Source organism: Ammospiza caudacuta, chromosome 23, assembly GCF_027887145.1.
Source record: "Ammospiza caudacuta isolate bAmmCau1 chromosome 23, bAmmCau1.pri, whole genome shotgun sequence".
Lineage (NCBI taxonomy): Eukaryota > Metazoa > Chordata > Aves > Passeriformes > Passerellidae > Ammospiza > Ammospiza caudacuta.
Window position 1 is genome coordinate 8292337 of NC_080615.1, and position 16223 is coordinate 8308559.

The 16223-nt window shown below is 57.8% G+C and overlaps 1 protein-coding gene across 1 annotated transcript in view; it reads left to right on the forward strand.

Annotated features, from left to right (window-relative positions):
* DSCAML1 (DS cell adhesion molecule like 1) overlaps window positions 1-16223 on the forward strand; it is a 99078-nt gene that overhangs the window by 59313 nt on the left and 23542 nt on the right. The window contains exons 4-8 of the mRNA XM_058819076.1: window positions 10567-10713; window positions 11960-12238; window positions 12896-13171; window positions 13649-13945; window positions 15869-16141. Coding sequence (XP_058675059.1) covers window positions 10567-10713; window positions 11960-12238; window positions 12896-13171; window positions 13649-13945; window positions 15869-16141 — 1272 coding nt within the window. The remainder of the gene's footprint in view (window positions 1-10566; window positions 10714-11959; window positions 12239-12895; window positions 13172-13648; window positions 13946-15868; window positions 16142-16223) is intronic.

Sequence of the window (16223 nt, forward strand, 5' to 3'; positions counted from 1 at the left end):
GGAAGTGAGAGCAGTGATGCCCCTGTCCCACCCCACACCTCCCTCCTCTCCTGCCACCAGCCCCGTGAGCGCTCCTGGCTGCAGGGAACACAAGCAGAAGTGGTTTTCCTCTGGAGTCACCCGCTATGGAGGGTGGGAGATGGGGAGGAAGGATCAGAGTGTCCCACGGGCTGGGGAGGGTCACTGTGAGCTGTGCCAAGCTGCCTCCAGCCTCCAAGGCAGCTGAGCTGGGGCAATCTGTGGCTGTGCAGAGCCAGCAGTGCAGGTCAGTGGGTCTGGGGTCCCCTCCTTGGCGTGGGCTCCTCTCTGAGCCTCCATAATCAAAGCGTGCAGGCCAACTCCAGCGAGGTGAGAGGCAAAGAACAAACCCAACCACCCTCTCCAAGCCGCTCAGACTTCAGAGCTGGAGAGGAGGTTATGTCCTGGGGATTCTTTTTCTGTTGCTTTTGCAGCACTAATGAGCAGGGAGGAAGTTCCACTCTTTGTTCGAGTCGCGCTCACTGAATTTTTTTCCCCGGCGAGCGGCAGGGAGGGGAGGAGGGGATGGGATGGGATGGGATGGGATGGGATGGGATGGGATGGGATGGGATGGGATGGGATGGGATGGGATGGGATGGGATGGGAGGCACCGTGCCTGGACACGTGGGGCCACGGCAGCGAACAGCATCATCCCACCTCAGCCCTGAGTTCCAGGTGCCACAGCTGCTTTTGGGAGGCTTTTGGGTTCTCTCATCAGAGCAAAACAAGGTCTTGCTTCAGCAGGATCCTTTCAGAGCCAGTGCAGGGCAGTGATGTGCAGCTCTCTCGCAGTTATCCACGTTGCACGGAGAGTTTCTGACCTTGACTTCTTCCCGCAGTCTCTGGATAGATTTTTTATGGGGATCCTGCACCAGTTCTGCCCGTTACAGAGCTCTGTGTGCTGTTCTTGCCCTGCCAGAGACAATTCTGGCTGTAGGAGCACACAGTGTGTGAGGATGTGGGCTCTGCTCTCCCTTCCTCCCAATCCAGTAGTTTTAAAAACCACTTCAGAGCAGCCTGCATGTGAGAGCTGCTGGTAGGGCAGGGGGCTCACTGGGTGCCCTTGTTCAGACAGGGTCTGGTAAAACTTCATCCAGCTCTTGTCTTCATCTGGGCCAGGACTGGGATGTGGCCAGGCTCAGGTTCAGGCTCAGGCTCAGGCTCAGGCTCAGGTTCAGGCTCAGGTTCAGGCTCAGGCTCAGGCTCAGGCTCAGGCTCAGACTCAGGCTCAGGCTCAGGATCAGGTTCAGGCTCAGGTTCAGGCTCAGGTTCAGGATCAGGCTTAGGCTCAGGATCAGGCTCAGGATCAGGATCAGGCTCAGGATCAGGGTCAGGCTCAGGATCAGGGTCAGGGCTCAGGTTCAGGCTCAGGTTCAGGATCAGGATCAGGCTCAGGATCAGGGTCAGGGCTCAGGTTCAGGCTCAGGTTCAGGCTCAGGTTCAGGCTCAGGCTCAGGCTCAGGCTCAGGATCAGGCTCAGGCTCAGGGCTGGCTGGGCACGGTTGGCATGCACACAGGGAGGGGGCTGTGGCACTGCACACCCTTCCCACCTCGTTATCCAGATTTGATAGCGTGCAATAACAGCGCGAGGGCTGCGCTGACCGCGGCACACAGAGAGGGGGTCCCTCTCACGTGCCTCTCATTTCCCTTCCCTCTCATCACGGGAGGGTTTACTTAGCAAGCTGAAAAAATCATTACATATGCTGCTAGTGGCCTGGTTAATTAAGATCTACAGTTCTCTGGGTAGGAAAAGACGACCTATATTTACTGTATGTAGGAAGACATCTGTCAGCTCCAAGCGCGAGATATCCCAGCGCAGGTTTGTCCTGCTTTTGCAGGCTCTGAATTGCAACTGTTTTAAGCTCTGATGCAGACCAAGTTAATTTTAAGATGACTGTTACTATTCTAAACATAAGGAAGGGCATATTTAGCCTCTCAGTACTCAAGAAGGCAAAACCCCCTGCATGTTTCTAGTAATTTTTCCCTAACAGTTTGCACAAAACAACAACAACAAATCCTATTTGGTTTCTGCAAAAGAATATGTTCGAGGGTGATCGTAAAATAGATTATTTTTAAATCTGCAGATGGTTTCCACATATTCCTCCTCAGCTCACTGCAGCTTTCCACCTCAGTAAACTGGTTTGTAATTTAGCCGAGGGCTGTGGAGCAAGCGTTCTGTCGTCTTGTTTTTCTTGTTCGCCTCCTTTACCCCCCCACGCCCCCCTCTGCTTCCTGTCCCCTTTCTCTCCTCTCTCCTTGCTTCTCCCCTGCCCAGGGGCTGTCGGCGTTGGGATGGGTGTGAAGGGATGCTGAGCCACGGCTGGCTCGGCCACGGCACCCCGCACACCCCGTGGGCAGCACTGTGGGGAGCTCCAGGGGCTGGGATTGGGGCTGGGGGAGCCCAAACCACGCTCCCCCTTCACTCCTCACTGGGGAAAGCTCTGCCACCCTGGGCTGCTCCCATCCACAGCACCCCCTCCAGCTGAGGGAGTCATGGGGGGCTCAGGCCGTGGGGAAAGGGTGAGGGGTGCACAGCCCTGGAGAAGATAATTAGAGGAAGGATGCACTCCGAGTTCTGCAATGGCGGCTCCCCCCTCCCCCCGCTCCCTGGAAGAAAACACTGCTTTTTTTATTTCTTTGTTCTTTCACGGTTCGGCATTATAATTATTGAGATTTCACTGCAGGGCAAAATGATCATTTGACAATGTAAGTGGGGAAAATAATTCTCGTGTTATCCAGCAGCCTCACTCTTATTATAATTATGGCGAAACTCCTGCAGACTGAAGTGGGGGCAAAGAATTTCCTCCTATGTGGTGTTTGGCTTTTCAAGATTTCTCGAGATTTGATTGCAGATGGGAGAATTTTTTCCCCCTCCCATCAATAATCCGAGGTTGGTGATGGATGGCGAAGGACCAGGGTACCTGTTGTTTTCCCCTTTGTTTTCATTAGGCATTTTCCATTTCTGTCATTCTCGGCGCCGGTGATGGATTTTTATGAGCAAATATCTTGGTTCAAGCCATTCGGAATTGTTTGCACAGTAATGTCTGCAGCAGCAGCAAAACCCAATTAAAAAATCAGAGGAAATTTGATGTAAAACTGCAAATCAGCCCCTCTCAAGATGGGGGACAATGATGGCTCATTGTGTGCTGAGGCAGATGGTGGGGCTGGGTTAACCTGCCTTGGGTTCACCCTGCATTGGGCTGGGTTCACCTGCCCTGGGCTGGGCACACCTGCCTCGGGCTGGGCACCTGGGACTGGGTTCACCTGGCTGTGGCTGGGTTCACCTGCCCTGGGCTGGGCATGAGGGGCTGGGTTCACCCTGCATTGGATGGGCAGGGAAGGGTGGGTTCACCTGCCTTGGGCTGGGCACCTGGGGCTGGGGCCATGGAGGTTTCTCCCTTTGGCTGTGGGCAGCGCCGTGGTGTTGAGGGTGCTGTTGGAGAATCTCCAGATTCTTTGTGAGCCATCCTGCCCAGGGCAGTGTGGCCACCACATTTCCTGTTCCATCCTCCATCCCATGCCATCCTCCCTCCTGTGCCATCCTCCATCCCATGCCATGCTCCATCCCATGCCATCCTCTATCCCGTGCCATTCTCCATCCCGTACCATCCTCCATCCTCCATCCCATCCTCTATCCCGCGCCATTCTCCTCTATCCCTTGCCATCCTCCCTCCCGTGCCATCCTCCATCCCATGCCATCCTCCATCCCATGCCATCCTCTATCCCATATCATCCTCCATCCCATGCCATCCATCCCATGCCATCCATCCCATGCCATCCATCCCATGCCATCCTCCCTCCTGTGCCATCATCCATCCTGTGCCATCCTCCATCCTATTCCATCCTCCATCCCTTGCGACGCTCCATCCCATGCCATCCATCCCGTGCCATCCTCCCTCCTGTGCCATCCTCTGTCCCGCAGTGCCAGCCCGGTGCCCAGCATCCCTCAGCATCCCTCTCGGGCTGGCAGCCGTGGCAGGGAGCACGGCGTGGTGGCACGGAGGTCTGGCTGTCCCCTGCCCGCCCGGGGCTGATGGAAACGAGCTGACAGAACACAGGCAGCATTAGCCTAATTATGGCCATACCCGCTACCTCTGCGTGGAATTTCCTTTCTTAGCGACTTCCTGTTTTCCTCTTTGAGATGCAAATTTTTGCACAGTCCTCGATCCAGATTTTCTCCTCATTAGCATGAAATCTGACTAGTTCCGCGGTTTTTTAAATAGCAAATGAAAAAAAAAAAAAAAAAGAAAAATAAAAAAAAAAAGAAAATTAAACGCTGTGCACAAAGTAGCGGCGAAGCCCCCCCGTGATTCTCGGGGGCAGGGGGTGGAGGGGCTGGTGAGGATTTTTGGGAATCACTCAGGCACAGCCGCGGTTTTCCACGCCAGGCTGCTCAGCTGTGCTTGGGATGCGGGATGCGGGGTGCGGGGTGCGGGATGCGGGGTGCGGGGTGCGGGATGAGCACGGAGGGGCGGCGGGCACAGCCCCTGCCCACCCCCCTGAGCTGGGCACACACAGCTCCAGCCTGTGGACCGCGGTGTTTCCTTTGCCTTCCTCCAGGTAAACGAGACTCGTCGTAACAGGAGGTTAAAAAAAAAAAAAAAAAAAAAAAAGTAAAACCCGGCGCTCCAAAAATCCCGTTTTGAAATGAGTGTTCTCTTGGTGGATTTTATACGTTTTTATGCCTGCCGTAATCCCAGCCCGCTGCAGCTCAGCGCTGCTGATGGAGCCGGAGCAGACGGCACCGTTTTGTGCTAAATGTCGCTCTAGTAATGCTCAGCTCCGCTCGGAAATAGAAATACAACCCCGGCTGGCGTGCGGCGTGGTGAGCCGGGCTCGGAGCTGCCCTGCTCCCCTGCCGGCGCCCCGATGCTCCGGGAATGCCTTTTGCCTTTTGGATGCTCCGGGAATGCCTTTTGCCGTTTGCCTGGCATCGCCTCCCCCTCCCCAGCTCCCTGCCCAGCCCCTCCCTCCCCGCCGCTTTCCACCACATAATGAGTTTGATAAGAAATTGTCTCGTTAACAGGATTAGCCATGGAAATCTCTAGTCCCCTCCTATTCATTTTGTAATGCTCTTCATCCTGTTCTGTAATTTTCTGCTGGTATTAGGCGGCTCCGGACCACCTCGGGAGATTAATTCCTCCTCCTTTGGCACTGCCAGCGTGCCCGGTGACAGGGGCTGCTCCATGGGCAAGCCCCTGGCCCCCACCAGGGGATTCCTCCTCCTCCTCTTCCTCCTCCTCCCCCGTGCTCTGGTTCGGTGAAAGCGTGCCACTCCCAAAGCCACTTACGCGAACAAACCCAAGTGTCCCCAAACACTGCTGGGTTTGGCTGCCAAGCGCTCCGGTGACTCAGAGGTGGATTAAAACCCGGAGAGGCAAACTGTGCTCTCCCTCACACCCGTGCGAATCCATCTCCGTGGGCAGCATAATTCCGGATTTACTTCTAGGAACATGACTTGCAAGACTGGCCCTTGGGTAAATAATGACTCTTGATTTAATAACTCCTGCCAGCCCTGCAGGATACCTCACTTCCGAGGCAGCTAATAGAGAGAGATCTTCCATAACATCTGTTTGCCCAATTTTGCCGACTCGTGAGACTGGATCTGGGAGGCAGCAGAGGCTGCCCACTGCCAGTGAGTGCAGTGAGGATGGAAAACACCGGGGAAACACGGTGCGGAAAACATCGGGGAAACACGGTGGGTGCTCCCGGTGCTCCACTGCAGCCACGTGCTGGCTGCTCACACCCGGATGCAGGATGGGCACTGCCAGCTCCTGATTGTGCCCATAATTTGTTCTGGTGTGTGTTTTCCTAAGCCCTGAGAAGAAAATCCCCGGTTTCGCTGGAAAACCTCTCCGCTAGCCCAGCAGTCCCTGTGCAGTGTCCTGGGGACCCCCAGGGCAGGGTGACAGTGGTCGGTGACACATGCCTCAGGTTTCCATCCTGTTGCAAAAATGTGATGCTCAGAAATCCCCTCCAGTGTTCCCTTTTGGATTTTTTGGTTTGTCAGACCCCGGAGCCCCAGGAGAGGGAACCTGGCACAAAGAGCTGCTGGACAGCAGTGTGACACTGAGGTGACAATGACGCCCTCCTTGTAAACCTTTCCTGCTTTTTCTTCTCTCTCTTGTTTCACGTCTCCCTCTCAGAAAAGCCATTTAAATGTAATTCTGTTCTTAAGCCCTGTCCCTCATGCATGCCTAATGAACAGCCGGCAGAGGTGCCGGAAACGGCCCGAGCAGGATTCAATCTCGCCGAGTGCCGACAAGTCATTTGGAAGGAGCCCTGGGAGCGCGCCCAGTTTTATTACAGCGTAATTAGAAATAAAATCTTGTTGCGGGAGGAGAATGAGAGATGGGTGTTAATCCTGTGACGGGAGGAGATGGAGCCGTGCTTATTAAGGAGATTAGGGAGCGGAGGTGGAGAGCCCGTCACGAGTGCCCGATTTCCAGCCCTCCTCTGCCGTTCCCTCTGCCCGGACTCCCGCAGAAACCATCGGGAAAAGGGAAAGGGAAAAGGGAAAAGGAAAAGGGAAAAGGGGCAGTGCTCCTGGGGGAGGATGAGGAGGAGCCCGAGCTGCGGGCACAGCTGGCACCGCTCGCGTTACAAATGCCCGTGACTCCTCCGGGTGCGAACCCTTGGCTGAGCTCACAGCCCTGCTGCCTTTGGAAGGGCTGCGAGCAGCGACGGCCCCGCAGCTCCCCTGGGATCCCCACGGCAGGCAAACACGTAAATAAATCTGTCAGATTCGTGCAGGTCCTATGAAATTTGCATCGGGCTCGGCTCGCGGCTCCTCTTTAACATCTCCGCCAGGGAGGGATGCAGGGAGCTTTAATCTCAGTGCCCGGCCCAGGCCCCCTCTGCTCTCAGCGTTTGCTGTGGCACGAGCTGGGCTCAGCCTGCTGAGATGAAGGCAGCTCTGGAGCATGGGCACCGATGCCAGCCCCCTCCTGTGCCCTGTGCCCCCTGCCCCGCTGGGCACGGTGTCCCAGGACTGTGGCTGTCCCCGGAGGTAGGTGGTGATCATGGTCGGGCAGGATTTCCCATCCAGGCTGGGTTTTGTGTGGATGCTCCTTGTCCCCAGGCTGAGGCTGTCCCCGGAGGTAGGTGGTGATCATGGGGCAGGCAGGATTTCCCATCCAGGCTGGGTTTTCTGCGGATGCTCCTTGTCCCCAGGCGAGCTCCATGCCGGGCAAATGGCATCCTGGAGCAGCAGCCACAGCAGAGAAGTGCCGCTGTGGCAGCGGTGGAAAATTACAGGCTTTGCTCTTTGGGGCTTCCCCCTCCGTGCCTTCCCCCCGGGAGGCGTTTGTCACTTTAAACGTGGCCACAAATAGCAGCAAACACTTATTGGATTTGTTTGGGATGCCTTGGGATGCTCATGCTCCGAGTATGGCTAATTCATAAACGCTGGCACCTATTGATTCTGCAGCAGTACCAAGGGAAAGTTATCTCATTAGTCTTATGAACTATAAACGTGCTCCCTCCTGCAGCCCTGACCCCGTTGTTTTGATAAATCTATATTGGATAGAGCAGGAGCTGGTAACCTGCACGGGCTGCAATCTTTCTCTTGGAATTGGGAGCCCCTTGGGAACGATGCTGGGGTTTCAGGGCAGCTGGGTGTGGGAGAGGTGTGTGTGCACTCAGTGAGAGGCCCCCTCTCACCCTAATGCTTTCCCCAGGTGAGGGGCCAGGTCCTGGGAATTCAGGTGGAATTTAGCTCGTGCTGGGCTCTTGGTTTGATCCAAGAGCCTCCAAAGGTAGCAGCTCAAGTCTATCTGGAAGAGTTATTAGAGGCACATCAGCCTGGCCACGGACGTGCTTAATCCTCTGCTTCCTGTAAAGCCTTTCCACCTCCTGGCAGGCAGAGAGATCTGATTCTGTTTGGAGCCCTGCGACGTTAATCTGCCTGGCAAACTCAGCAGTAAGTCACTTGGGTGAGGTCTGTTGGAGCTGTCACATCAGTTACAGCCCCCCGAGCATCTCCCCTGAGCCAGCAGAACGTTCCTCGACAGAGCCGCTTGTCCCCTCCCAGGAAAAAGGAAAAAAAAAAAAGGAAAGGAAGCTGTGCTGCCAGCTTGGGTGGATCTCACACGTGATAGAACAGTGTCACCACACCGTGCGAGAGGCAGATGCCTCCTGTCACTCCACGGAGGAGATGTGGATGCTGCACCCGCAGGGTTTCTGCCTGTTCTGTCCCCGGGGAGGCTGTTGAGGCTGGAGCCCATGCAGTGCCCGGATCTCGGGCACAAGGCTTTGTTCCCGGCCCGGAGCACGGCAGCGCGGGGCTGTGGATCCCCAGGCACGGCCGCGTGTGAGGGTGTGGGCTGGGGCTGCCAGCGCCTGGCAAAATACAGCCCCGTTCCCATGGAAACCGGCTCCCCCCACCTCAAACTCCAGTGCAGCCGATGTTCTCCGCTTACTGGTTTGATGGGAGATGAAAAATTAATGTTTGATTTGCATCTTATTGCGGTGCCGTGGGACCGCTCCCCCGGCCCTTCGGCGGGGGTCTCACAGAGCCCGGGGCGGCTCCCGCTGCCGGTGGAGCCCAAATGCCCAAATCCCTCAGGGCCGGTGCCAGCTGCGGGGCATGTGCTGCCATGCTGGGGCTGGCACGCCGTGGTGGCATGGAGCTTTGGGCTGAGGAACCCCAAACCCTCCCGGCAGCGATGGAGTCGCAGGAGCGCTGCTGGAGGTGTGGGGATGGCAGCTCCTGGGGCTGGGGCTGCTGCTCGTGTTCCTGCTGCTCCCAGGGAGCACCAGCACAGGGTGCCAGCCTGGCGGTGCCTGTGACCCTGTTAGCCACGGCTGACTGGTGTTATGATTAATTGTTTGCTGTTTATTTGCTGTTTGGAGTCCTCCACTGCCATGTATGGAGCAGTTGGAGTCAAGCACACACATCTGGCTGAGCCACGGCTGGAATGGGTGATGCCAGCACAGCCTGGCACTGCCATTGCCTTGGCTGGTGCCAGGGACCCTCCCTGGTTCCCTGGGTGAGGATCTCTGCTTTCTGCTGCTCTGTCGCCTGCACAATTTGCAGGGAATTGGGCCTGGGGTCCTGCCCAGGCTGTGGGAGACAGAGTGCTCTGGGAGCACTGCCTCTCGTCCTCTCTCACTCGTGCTTACTCTGCACTCCTGAGTTTGACCATGGAGCTTTCTTCTTGCCTGAATTGAGAATATCCAGGTGCTTCCTAAAGGTGCTGGAAGTAGAAACGGTTGTTTGGCCTCATCAGCTAGATCCTGGCTTAGCAGGCATTGTGCAGGGCTTGAGGGAGCCATTTGCAGATGTTGCTGATTTACAGGCTGGGTTTAAAGGTTTTCACTCTGAGCATTCAGCTGCACTAAATTACCTTCTGCAGCCGTGGGGTTTGGTCGGGGGTGGTTTGGCTGGCAGCACGGTGCAGCCGAGCAGATGGAGCGTCCCATCCCAGCTGAGACTGGCGCTAGAATAAACCCCAGAGCCCCACAGAGCTGGGGGTGCAAGCCTTGCTTGGCACGGAGGGGCAGGGCCAAGTGCTTTCCAGGTGGGCAGGGAGCCTCTCCAGAGCCCCAGCTTATCCTGCTCTCCATGCAGCCACTACACAGGCCTTTCTATTGGTGTTAATTACTGTTATAATTCATGATGAATTACAGGGGTCAGGAGCCAGCCAAAGACTCTTTCCCCTTGTGCCAGGCTCCAAAACCAGCTGGCCTGAGGGGGCTGCTCTCCCGCCACCCTCCTCCGGGGTTCCAACATCAGCTCAAGCCCTTATTTGTTTTCACATGATTCTAAGTAAGTTAAGCTAATTATTAACTCAGCGGGACGGATTCACTTTTAATTGCGGTGTTGCCATGGAGCGCGTGGCACGGTGGCGGCGGAGCAGGAGCAGGAGCAGCGTGTGCCGGAGCTGTGCCACCCGCCCCGCTCCCCTCTGCAGCCACGGCCCGCCCGAACCGAGCCCCGCGGGTCCAGGTGTGTGTGGAGACACCCAGAGCCACCTTTACACCTGAGCAGGGGTGTGTGGTTACACCCAGGTGGGTGTGTGTGTGTGGTTACACCTGTACAGGTGTGTGTGGTTACACACAGGCAGGTGTGTGTGCTTACACCTGTACAGGTGTGTGTGGTTACACACAGGTAGGTGTGTGTGTGCTTTACACCCGGGCAGGTGTGTGTGGTTACACACAGGCAGGTGTGTGTGCTTACACCTGTACAGGTGTGTGTGGTTACACACAGGCAGGTGTGTGTGCTCACACCTGGGCAGGTGTGTGTGTGTGCTCACACCCGGGCAGGTGTGTGTACTTGGCTGGGGGAGTGATGGATGGATGGAGGCGGTGCCCACAAACGCCGGGGCTGCCGTTGCACACACGAGGTTCCTGTGGCTCACCCAACTTCACCACCCTGCCTGAAACTTCAGCCACAGCTGCGCCCCGATGTGCTGGGGGTGCAGGGAGGTGGAGCAGGGTCCCTCTTTCCCTGCCACAGCTCGGAGTGCAGGGGCTCTGCCTGACCCGGGCGCTCGGCCTGGGGCCGGGGGAGGCTCGCTCACTCTTCTCCTCCCTTTGTGTCTCCAGAAAATAGGTTTTTTATTACTTCTTATGGAGGTTTGTACATATCGGACGTGCAGAAGGAAGATGCCTTGTCCACCTACAGGTGTATCACCAAGCACAAGTACAGCGGCGAGACGCGGCAGAGCAACGGCGCCCGCCTCTCCGTCTCAGGTGAGCCCGTGCGGCTGCCGGGGTGGGCGGGGGGCGGACTCTGTGCCCGGGAGGGTGCCCAGCCCTGCCCTGCCCTGCCCTGCCCTGCCCGCTCCCCTCTTTGCCGCCCCGCACAGGGAGCGCTGGCACCGCCACCTGGGGTCCCCGCAGCCAGGGGACATCCCGGAGCGGGGCGGGCGGTGCCGCGGGGGGCTGGCAGTGCCCGGGCCGTGCCCCCCAGCCCGCAGCCCCCCAGTTCGCCGGGCACGGCGGTGGCGGTGCCGCGCGTCCCCCCGAGCGGGAGGCGACGGGGCGGGCGGCGATGCGATGTGACAGCCCGCGATGTGAGCAGCCTGACGCGATGTGACGAACATGCAAGCGATACTGCGGCGGAGGCAGTGCAGTCCGGAGTGCCGGGTGTCTCGGGGCGCTCCCGGCTCCGCTCGCTGCCCAAATTACTCCGCTCGGCAGGGAGGAGGGAGGGAGGGAGGGAGGGAGTTCGCCCTCTCGCAGCCGCTCGGCGCGGCGCGCCCGCTCCCTGCCATATGCTGTTCCCATCCTCGGGTGCTCCCGCACCGGCTCCTCGAATTAACCCCCCGGAGGGCACGGAAGGGATGCGGGGCTTGCCGGATCTTGCTTCTTGGGGTTCCAGCCGTGCCCGTCTTGCCACACATCCCGGCGGTGCCTGGGTGTCCCGGGTGGATCATTCCCATCCGAGCGCTCCGATCTGGCCCGGTCCCCTCCCGGTCTCTGTCATTATTTACACGTCACGGCGTTTTACTTCTGCTTGGGAGTAATGAAAGAGGTTTTTTTCCCCTGGAATTTAATTTCACGCCTGAGACTTAGTGATTAATTTTCTCCTTTCCCAGCTGCGTGATGGGCCCTTTTGCTTGTAAATTTTGAAATGTGCCACAAAATTTGTGTATTTTGCACCAATTAGGTGTCACCTTGAGTAATTCCTCCGATGCTGAGTTTATTCCTCCCATCAGCTATTTAGGAATTGGTTTTCCACCTGCCTGTGTGTGTTGTCCTGCCAAGGGCTGTGCTGGCCGGGTGGGACAGGGCACCCCGCGCTCAGCAAGGATGACGGGGTGCATCCTGCACTCCTCTGTGGCAGAGCCAGCAGTTCAGGGGAGTGGGGAGAGCCAGTCTCTCATGGATGGTGCTGACTGGGCACGGTGTCACCATGCCAGGGGGTTCACAGCATCTCTGAGACACGTCCCTTCCTCCTCTTCCCCGGCTGAGCCCAGTTCCTCTCGCACCCCAGACCCGGCGGAGTCCATCCCCACCATGCTAGACAGCTTCCAGTCCAGGGAGGTGAAGGCGGGCCGGCTGGTGGAGCTGCCCTGCATCGCCTCGGGCTACCCCAACCCGGCCGTGCGGTGGATCAAGGACGGGCGGCCGCTCCCCGCCGACAGCCGCTGGAGCAAGCGCATCACGGGGCTGACCATCAGCGACCTGCGCGTGGAGGACAGCGGCACCTACATCTGCGAGGTGACCAACACCTTCGGCTCCGCAGAGGTCACGGGCACCCTCACGGTCATAGGTGAGAGCCGGCGGGAGGAGCGGTGCGGGGGGGGCTCGGTCCTGCTGCCTTCTGGCACGCAAAGCCTTTATCAGTATTCAGCTTTAGAGGTTTATACAGCTGTATAAACAACAGCCTTGTGTTTTGGCACAGCGTTTGGCTCGCTGGAAGCCACTGTCTTGCACATGTCCGACGTGTTGGGTGCTTCTGTGCTTTGCTTTGTTGATTTACATAAAATTTATGTCGATTTACATAAAATAAGCTCTAGCCAAACAGTAAATACCATCTGGGCAGGCCAAGTATTTATCACGTGCTGTTTTCCTGGGGGTTCCTCCTGTCACCGGGATCCTGGCAGTACCAGAGGCACTGTGCCTGCCTTACCTGGAGCACGGTGCCAGCCGGGCACTGCCAGCCTGCTGTGTCCCCAGCCCAGCACTGTGCCACGTCTTCTTCCAGCCATCCTGCCACCTCCCCAGAGTACCCCTGCCGAGGGCCTGGGGCTGATGATGAAAGCAGGGGCTGCCAGCAGCAGGGACAGTGGCAGGGCCACCTGCCTCGTTGTGCGGTGACATTTACAGCACAGCCGGGCTGGCGCTGCTGGGGCAGGAGGAGCAGAGAGCGCTCAGCGGGGATGAGAGCCTCCCACAGCACTGCCAACGCCTCTCCCCTCTCTCACAGACCCTCTGCGTGTGACCCTCACACCAAAGAAGCTCAAAACGGGCATCGGCAGCACCGTCATCCTCTCTTGTGCCCTCAGCGGCTCCCCCGAGTACGTCATCCGCTGGTACCGCAACACGGACCTGGTGGCGGTGGATGACTACATCTCCATCCGGGGCATCAGCAACGAGACCCTGCTCATCACGGCCGCCCAGAAGAGCCACTCGGGCGCCTACCAGTGCTTTGCCACCCGCAAGTCCCAGACGGCACAGGACTTCTCCATCATCACGCTGGAGGGTGAGCTGCCTTCCCGGCCTGGGGGCTCCTTCCTCTCTGCCCCTCTCTGAGGGGATGCTTTGTGCATGGCTGGGGGGCAGAGAGTCCCACTGGGATGGGGGTCCTGAGGCTGCTGCCAGCCTGTTGCTGGGCCCTGTGTGCTGTCTGCAGGGGCACAGCATGAGGAAGGACCAAAATAAGGTTGACTTGCCACCCCCAGCCCCATGACACCTCATTCACCAGGCAGCCTCCCTGATCCAGCCCACTGAGCGTTTGGATAAGGGATGGGCTCCGCTGAGGGAGGCGGCATCAGTGTCCCCTCGCCCCTGTCTGCATGTCCCTGCCACAGGGACCCCAGCACAGCCCCGCATGTGTCCCCAGCGGGGCTCCTGTCCCGGCTGACCCTGGGGTGGGAGCTCAGTGCCATCCTGCTGGCGGGTGACTGCTGCTGCCTGTGGCTGCCGCTCCCTGACCCCCGTCCCGCTGGGTGCCCCCCAGATGGGACCCCCCGCATCGTCTCCTCCTTCAGCGAGAAGGTGGTCAACCCCGGGGAGCAGTTCTCCCTGATGTGTGCCGCCAAGGGGGCCCCGCCACCCACCGTCACCTGGGCGCTGGACGACGAGCCCATCCCGCGGGACAGCGGGCACCGCTCCAACCAGTACACCATGTCTGATGGCACCACCGTCAGCCACATGAACGTCAGCAGCCCGCAGATCAAGGACGGCGGCGTGTACCGGTGCACCGCGCGGAACTCGGTGGGCAGCGCCGAATACCAAGCGCGAATAAACGTAAGAGGTGCCTGTCTACTTTTAAATATCAGAATAGGACTTTTACCGGGCTTTTATTTTTGTTCTTGGTTCTTCTGTTCCCTGGCTGATCGCTCCTCCTCGCCTCTCCCTCTTCTTCCCCTGGCTGCCCCAGCCTCACCCCCTGAGCCCTGCCACGCTCCTCGCACACCTGCAGGGTTGAGCTTCTCTGATGCTTCAAGCAGGGAGTTTAACCCAGTGGAAAGCAATTCCAGAGGCTTGGAGAGCTGGAGCTTGGCTTTGCAGAGTCAAAGGGCGGCACTGTCCACACTGGGGTCCGCTCTCACTCTGCTAAGCCCTGCCCTGGGGTCTGCACAGGGTGGGCAGGCACCCCTTGAGGGACCCCACCATGGAGAAGGAGGTGGCAGGCCCAGAAGTGTCCCAGGTCCCCTGTGCTCTGCCAGCTGCCCCCGTTCCCTACCGGAGCCCCACTCCTTGGCAGCCACCGCGCCTGGTGGCACCAGGATCTCCATGACAAACAATGATGAGGCAGCACGTGAAATCGTGGAAAATGAGCTTTGATTTGTCATGTCTGTATTTTCTTTGTCTGCTAAAAGCCATGGCCGCGTTAATCACCGTGTTATTACGGCTGCAGCACGCCGCTCGGTGTGTTCTGGGGAGCGCTCTCAGGCACGGGGTATGCTGTAAGCCCCTGCCCATTAATAATACCCAATTAAAGCTCCCAGGCTTACAGGTGGGAGCGAGACAAGATAAGGGAGCGTTTATTTGTCTGCTGAGAATGAGGGTTGAAGGGCTGTGTTTGTCTGTGTCTCAGGTTTGAAATGGATCTAGTGGCTTTTTGGCTGGGATCCCAGGAGAGTCGGAATTTTGCTGCCGTTTACTGCTGAATTTGGAGGAAGTTCATCCCTCAGCCAGGAGAAGCCAGAGCAGCGTTTTCAATGAGGATGTTCCCTTGTCTCTCTTTTCCCCCTTTCTCAGCTCTTGATGGGCTGTCACTAGATAAGATTCAGGTTTCTTTTTCGGTGGCACAGAGCATGTCCCTCAAACAGGCCCAAGACACGGTTACAGAGCCAGATGCTAATTCCTTTCTTTCTGCTCCTTCTCTTAATGTGTCCTAGAATGAAAAACACTGTCCATCAGCTGATCCTGAGTGCCTGTTAAGCTGTTATCTTGCTACACCCTCAGGATGAGGAGTCAAGACAGGGTTAATCTTTAGATTACTTCGCTGTTTTATGCAGCGACTGGGAGAACAATGTAATTATTGATGCATGAAACCTCTCGTTTAAAGGCTCACCTGCAGCATTCTCCAGTCCTCAGGCAGCTCCAAAGCCAGACAGAGACTGGTGGCTGTCTGGCTTTTCAGTGACATGCAGGTTGGCAGTGGGGGGCGCAGAAAGGTGGGGTTCAAGGAGGTGAAGCGTTTTTGCCAGTGGAAGTCAGGTTCCCATAGCAGCTCTTGCCAAGGATGTTTGGCACAATGCAGGCAGCTTCCTCCCGGGAGAGGCAGAGAGAGGCTGTGATGGTGGGGGAGCTCTCCCCATCTCTCCCATATCTCTGGTGCTCAGAGGAGCCAGGTGGAGGCACCCTGGGCAGGCACAGTGCCCAGAGCAGAGAACAGACACCATCCAACCCCACAGTGGGCAGCAGTGGTGTGTGTGGGCTCAGCTCCCCCAGCACTGGGGCGGGATTGCTGTTTGAAGTGTGGCTGTGTCCCAGAGCACAGCCCTGTAGGTAGGTGAGGGAGAGCAGCTGTAGCTGGAGGCTGCAGGCGAAAGTGGCTGTCCCCACAGGAGCTGAGGGGAGCCCATGCCGCCTCCTCACCCAAACCAGGGTGCCCTGGTCACCTCCTGTGCCTGTGGAGCTGGCTCTGGAATAGCAGCAGATGTGCATGCAAGCAAATGGCCCTTCGGAATTAACCTAGCCTGCCTCTTCCTTCCTCCCCCATATGTAGGTCCCCCGAGCATCCGCGCCATGAAGAACATAACAGCGGTCGCGGGTAGGGACACTTTCATCAACTGCAGGGTCATCGGGTACCCCTATTACTCCATCAAGTGGTACAAGGACTCTCTGCTGCTGCCCGATAACCACCGCCAAGTGGTCTTTGAGAACGGCACGCTGAAGCTGATGGATGTGCAGAAAGGCATGGATGAGGGAGAGTACCTGTGCAGCGTGCTGATCCAGCCCCAGCTCTCCATCAGCCAGAGCGTCCACGTCACCGTCAAAGGTGAGACAGAGGCTGGGGATGCTTCCCCTGAGTGGCTCATCCAGGTTGTTTTTGGGTTCTCCACAGTGGGATGGAGGCAGAG